This window comes from Leuresthes tenuis, unplaced genomic scaffold, assembly GCF_036924035.1.
Source record: "Leuresthes tenuis unplaced genomic scaffold, fLeuTen1.0.hap1 SCAF_4, whole genome shotgun sequence".
NCBI lineage: Eukaryota > Metazoa > Chordata > Actinopteri > Atheriniformes > Atherinopsidae > Leuresthes > Leuresthes tenuis.
In genome coordinates, this window is record NW_027325358.1 from 1092260 (window position 1) to 1098942 (window position 6683).

Sequence of the window (6683 nt, forward strand, 5' to 3'; positions counted from 1 at the left end):
GTGTGTGGCTTCCTGGAAAAGAAACAACTGAATGTTAGAGAAGAAGTTTGGTTCCACTAATGAAGGACTTCAGGTCTGTGAAATCCCCAACAACAGTTCTGCCGGTGGTGCAGAACTGTTGTTGGGGATCTCTGAAACATTGTGAACAAGAACAGGAGATAAAAGCAGAAGAAAGTTGATGCTTTGAAGCAGCTGTCACAGGTCTGTCCTGGAGTTTTCTGACCGTCAGCTGCTTTAACTTCTCTGTCCGACTAAAAATGGTCGTCTGCTGTTTTAGTGATGATGTGGGACTCAGTTAGCAGCACAAAACTAGTGTCTTATTCTTTCACAGATGATGTTCAGAGGGGTGTTTCTAGTTTGTAGAACAACTAATTCTCACTTCATGCAAATAAGTGGAAAGAGGAAGGAAATATAACTTCAAAGATCTATTTCTGCCTTCAGCTCACTGTGCAGACACACAGGGAGGTTATCTTTGCAGACGTCTCAATCTGTCGTGAGTACAAATGTTTATTCTTGATCATCTGTGAACATGTTGTTACCTGATTGATGTTTGTTGCTGATTACAAAGATTATTGAGCTGCTGACATGTTTTATTGTGTGTGAGGAGTCTCAGACAGATGAGAGGAGCAGCCATGAGTTTAACTGCAGCACTGAGTGGATTTGTTGCCGTCCTTCTCTCTGTGTCAGGTACTGTATGTCTACATTTACATTCACTGGAATCACAGAGACCGATGTGGGCAAACATGGAGTCTGTAGCTGAGGCTGAGCGTCACTTTATGATGTTATATGTTGAAATGGATGGATCAGAGCTGTGAGACGAGTCATTTCTGTCTGCAGCTTCCTGCTTTATGAGTCGATTCAGACTCTGAAGCTGAGGCTCTCTGTTCCTTATGGTGGAGATCATGATGTTTCCATGCTCTGTACAGATAACAGCAGACAGCAGCTTAGTTTTTATTCTAAAATAGATGCTGTAAAGTGTTTCCTGTAAACTTTATGCTTTACATTTATCGGACTCTCACATTTAACTCAGCAACAAGTCGAGCGCAGAGAGAACAAACAGGAAGCTGCCTAAAATCAGCAGACAGAGTGTGAGAATAAAAGCTCCTCTAGAACTGCTGGGTCCATACTGGCAGACCTCCAGGGACCCGATCCCAAGCGCCACAATTCATCTTCCAGTCTTCATCACTCTGACCCTGTAGAACTGAGGGACCACTTTGTGTTTGGTTAACTGAGGCTGTTCATTCTGACTGTGGTCTCTGATGTGCTCTGTGTTACAGCGGTTCAGGGTCAGAAGGGCTGGGGAGTGACTTACAGTCGTACACAGATCTGTGCTGTGAAAGGATCAGCAGTGGAAATCAGCTGCACCTACACACATCCATACAGAATAAATGGTCAAGCTACTGAAGTTACAGAAAGATTCTGGTTCAGAGAAGGTGGTGATGAAGCTCCTGTGGATCTGAGGACAGACTCAGACTACAGAGGTCGTGTTCAGTATCTCTTTGATTGGAAAGTCTGCTCTCTGAGAATCACAGACCTGAGAGAGAGCGACTCAGCTCAGTACAGCTTCAGATTCAGAACAAACGAAGGAGGAAGATTTACTGGTTCACCTGGAGTCTTTCTGTCTGTCACAGGTAACATTTTCTCTGAATCATGATTTGGCTCCAGATGCTTTTTGCATGTATATAAGAACATAAATGACATTTCTGTTGTTTCTTCATGTGTTCAGCTCTCCAGGTGCAGGTGATCAGAGCAGAGAACAAACGGGGTTATATCCAGGCAGAGCTGCAATGTCAAAGCAGTTGTCTGTCTGATCATCGTTCCTATGTCTGGACCAAGAATGAGCGGATAACTCTGAGTGGAACATCTTCTATTTCAGCCTCATTTCGTTCTGTAGACAGAGTTTCCTGTGCTGTAAAAGGATACGAGGAGTGTCCCTCTCCATCAGTGTGTGAGTTCACTCAACAGTCTTCCACCAACATTTCACCATCTAGATGAGCCTTTAACATATTGTCCTGCAGCTTAACTTGTAGTTACACAGCTGCTGATTTAAGAAGAGACACTTTTACTCAGAACTGGATGTCAAACATGTCTGGATGTTCAGGAGATATTAAATGTGTTCATGTTTTCTCCTGCAGATGCTCCAAAGCTTCCCTCTGTGTCAGTGAGGCCCTCTGAGGTAGAGGAGGGCAGTTCAGTGACTCTGACCTGCAGCAGTGATGCTAACCCAGCAGCTCAGTACACCTGGTACAAAGATGGTTATAAACGTCTCAGTGAAGACTCACAGCTCTTCTTCAGCTCCATCCAGTCCTCTGACTCTGGACAGTATGACTGTTTAGCTGAAAACAAGCTGGGGTGGAAGTGGTCTGCCTCCTCCTTTATTAATGTGAAATGTGAGTAAAAGAAATGAGATTCATGAACATGTTTCCTTCAGCTCTGTCTGTTTAACACGGACATTCTGCTGCTGGAGTTCACTGAGCAGCTTAAAGAGGAAGTTTTATTCCCAGTCGGCTCCCAGAGGGTCTCCCCGGGGTCTCCTCCCAGTGAGTCGTGCCCAGAACACCTCCCCAGGGAGGCGTCCAGGAGGCATCCTAACCAGATGTCTCCTCATCTGACTCCTTTCAATGCGGAGGAGCAGCGGTTCTACTCCGAGCCCCTCCCAGATGACCGAGCTTCTCACCCTATCTCTAAGGGAGACCCCAAACACCCTGTGTCTTCGGCCGCTTGTATCCACGATCTCGTTCTTTCGGTCACTGCCCACAGCTCGTCACCATAGGTGAGGGTAGGAATGCAGATTGACCGGTAAATAGAGAGCTTCGCCTTCTGGCTCAGCTCCTTCTTCACCAGGAGAGGCCGATGCAGAGCCTGCATCACTGCTAACACCGCACTGATCCGCCTGTCAATCTCCCGCTCCATTCGTCCCTCACTGTGAACAAGAACCCGAGATACTTTAACTCCTCCACTTGGGGCAGGATCTCATTCCCAACCCGGAGAGGGCACCTTTTCTGGCTGAGGACCATGGTCTTGGATTTGGAGTGAGAGCTGAAGATCGTGGCCTGACGACGCTAACAGAACCACATCATCTGCAAGAGCAGAGACCCGATTCTGAGGTCACCAAACCGTTAAGGGGTCCCTCAGCACCCTGGCTGTACCTGGTAATTCTGTCCATAGAAATTATGAACAGAATTGGTGACAAAGGGCAGCCCTGACGGAGTCCAACTCTCACCGGAAACACGTCCGACTTACTGCCGGCAATGCGGACCAAACTCTGACACCGGCCATACAGACCGAGCAGCCCCTATAAAGGGATCCGACACTCCATACTCCCGGAGCACCTTACGGCCACAGCTCCGGTCAGCCGTCTTAACAATGGAGGCACGGAACATGGCCCATTCGGACTCAATGTCCCCCACCTCCCCCGGGACATGGTTGAACGTTATGGACAGTCCATGATGAGCACAGAAGTCCAACAACTGAACACCACTCTGATTCAGATTGAGAGGGCCGTTCCTCCCAATCACGCCCTTCCAGATCTCACTGTCATTGCCCAGGTGAGTACTGAAGACCCCAAGCAGAATGAGGGGGTCTCACTCTCCTGGGACTCCAAAAAGGGCGGGTACTCTAAACTGCTGTTTGGTGCATGAGCACAAACAACTTTTAGGGCCCGTCCCCCCACCCGAATGTGGAGGGAGGCTACCTTCTCATCCACCGGGGTAAACCCTAATGTGCGGGCACACAGCTGGGGGGCATGAGTATGCCCACACCCTGCGCCTCTCACCACGGCCAACTCCAGAGTCAAAGAGACTCCAACCCCTCTCAAGGAGACTGGTTCTGGAGCCCAAGCTTTGTGTCAAGGTGAATCCAACTATATCTAGCCGGAACCAGCTTAGGCTCCTTCCCCAACAGAGAGTCCCAAGAGCCAGCTTCAGTAGCCGAGTATCAGACTGCCAAGGTCTCCGCCTTCGGCTGCAACTCAGCTCACACTGCACCCAAACATACACATCATCTTCTAATGAACATTTCATGTTTTCTCCTGCAGATGCTCCAAAGCTTCCCTCTGTGTCAGTGAGGCCCTCTGAGGTAGAGGAGGGCAGTTCAGTGACTCTGACCTGCAGCAGTGATGCTAACCCAGCAGCTCAGTACACCTGGTACAAGGAGGATCGAACACCGCTTCATGGAGCAGGAGGAACCTACAATTTCCCCTCCATCAGCTCTGAGGATGAAGGGATCTACTACTGCGAGTGTGAGAATCAGTTTGGACGGATCAACTCTTCGTCTCTCTCCTTAAATGTTCAGTGTAAGTCACATGAGGCTGTTTTGTTTTTGTGAAAGAAGAGTTTCCTCCAATAATTTAGAACATTTCTAATAATTTCAATGATGTGTTTCTGCATACATGTTCTCCTGCAGATGCTCCAAAGCTTCCCTCTGTGTCAGTGAGGCCCTCTGAGGTAGAGGAGGGCAGTTCAGTGACTCTGACCTGCAGCAGTGATGCTAACCCAGCAGCTCAGTACACCTGGTACAAGGAGGAGGAAGAGTCACCAAAAGCTTCAGGACAGAACTTCACCATCACTGACGTCAGACCTGAACACAGTGGAAATTATTCCTGTGAAGCTCAGAACACGAGAGGAAGTCAGCGCTCCACAGTTGCTCTGACGGTTGTTCCAGGTGATCTTTTATATTCAGTTAATATTTCATGTGGTTTTAATGACTGATTGGCTGTAACGAGGTCATGTGACTCGGGTCGTTTTTGCTTCACAGCACCTAGAAGTTGCACGACCTCCTTCCAGATCATCTTTTCATAATGTTGACATTGTACCATAACTGTAAATATGCTGTAAATAAGTAGAAGTTCATCATGGACTCACGGAAACCAGGACTAAAAACAATGTCAGGAAAAGGATCTTCATCATTGGGCTGAAGGTTACCTGAACAGTACCCCTCTAAGAGGGCCCTCTCCCCACCATTCAAAAGTGCAGCCATTTTTTCTAAAAGCCTATAAGCATACCCCACAGACCTCAGTCCCAAAGAAGAGGCAAAAGCCTCTGCATCCTGTAAACTGTCCCCAGCTTTTTCAAAGACAAAGCAATTGAAAGCAGTTACACGCACACAATACATTCTTCAGTCCTGGGGTGTCATCCCCACACAAATCTAAACGAGCCCCCAAGATGACCGGTTCTTCAAGCAACCAATGTAGAGAAACCACTGGATTCAGCCAGCGGTGCTTCATCAGGCCCCAGACCTTGAAGCAACTCTGGTAGAAGGGTGACAGTGACTTAAAGCAAGTCTCTTATGATCCACCAGGAACAAAGCACAATCCATCCTCAGCGTGTCCACCTCCCGCAGAATAGCCAGCGACAGGGGCGGCAAACCACACTTTCTGGGCCCAGCAAAAGCTTCTGGATGAACTGTAGGCGGAAGGTGGCCTTCCTGCTTATCAAGTTGACGAGGCCCTGCCCGCCCTCATCCTTGGGCAGGAAGAGCACACTCTGAGGGACCCAATGGCGCTTGTCCCAGAAAAGTCAACCATGGGTCCTTGGATTTGGGCCAAGAGTCCAGCAGGCAGTTCATCACAGGCTAACTTGTGCCACAGCGAAGAAGCGACCAAGTTGTTGATCACCAAGGTTCGCCCCCTATAGGACAAACGGGGAAGAATCCATTTCCACCTTTCCAGACGACCCTTGACCCGATCCACAGTGCCCTCCCAGTTCTTCTTAGGAAAAGTGTCATGACCCAAAAAACCCCAAGGTACTTAAAACCATCCCTTTTCCAGATCAATCCACCAGGCAAGCTGGGGGGCTGTCCGTTCCAGTTTCCCATCAATAACGCTTCACTCTTCCCCCAGTTAACTGTTGCAGAAGATAAGCTGTTAAAAACTTCCACAATACATTCAAGTTTGTGCACATCATCATCACAGGTGACAAAAACTGTTACATCATCAGCATAAGCAGACAAATAAAAGCAGCTGTTACAGTCAGGAAATGTCAGACCATTCAATTCAGATTTGTGAAGCAATGGTTCTATAGCCAAGGAATAAAGCATCCCTGACATAGCACAACCCTGCCTAACGCCCCTACAGACCTTAAAAGGAGCGCTCAAACCACCATTGACCTTAAGCACACTCTCAATGTCCCTGTACATTGTTTTTTATCATGGCACTAAAACCAGGGCTAAAGCCAAAAGCCTCTAACTTTTGCCAAAGATACACACATTCGACCCTGTCAAAAGCTTTTTGTTGGTCCAATGAAATCAAGCCAGCTTTAATGCCCTTTCTGTGAGAGAGATCCAGAAGATCGCGAACCAGAGCAATATTATCAAAAATTGACCTCTGTGGTATACAGTAAGTCTGATTGATGTGTACAACTTGTACAATTACCCCACGCATTCTTGTGGCCAAGGCCTTGGAAGCTATTTTAAAATCTACACACAGGAGAGAAACCGGACGCCAGTTTGCTATATTTCGTAAGTCACCCTTCTTGGGTAGTAAGGTGATAGCAGCTCTTCTGCAACTTTGTGGTAGTAGGCCTTTTTTAAAACTATCAAGCAGGACTCCCAACAAGTCCTTCCCAATCACTGGCCAAAAACATTTATAAAACTCTACTGATAAACCATCAATTCCTGGCACTTTACCATTGTCCATACTCATAAGTGCAGAGTGGAGTTCATGAAGGGACAGAGGTTCATCCAAA

At 47.6% G+C, this 6683-nt stretch overlaps 1 protein-coding gene across 1 annotated transcript; it reads left to right on the plus strand.

Moving 5' to 3' along the window:
• Nucleotides 1-460: 460 nt before the first annotated feature.
• Nucleotides 461-4799, plus strand: LOC140305170 (B-cell receptor CD22-like). Its single transcript, XM_072383926.1, has 7 exons — nt 461-687; nt 1278-1631; nt 1727-1948; nt 2136-2390; nt 4037-4294; nt 4405-4662; nt 4756-4799. Exons 1-7 carry the CDS (start codon nt 618-620, stop codon nt 4797-4799), a joined length of 1461 nt encoding a protein of 486 aa, XP_072240027.1. The 5' UTR covers nt 461-617.
• Nucleotides 4800-6683: the final 1884 nt, after the last annotated feature.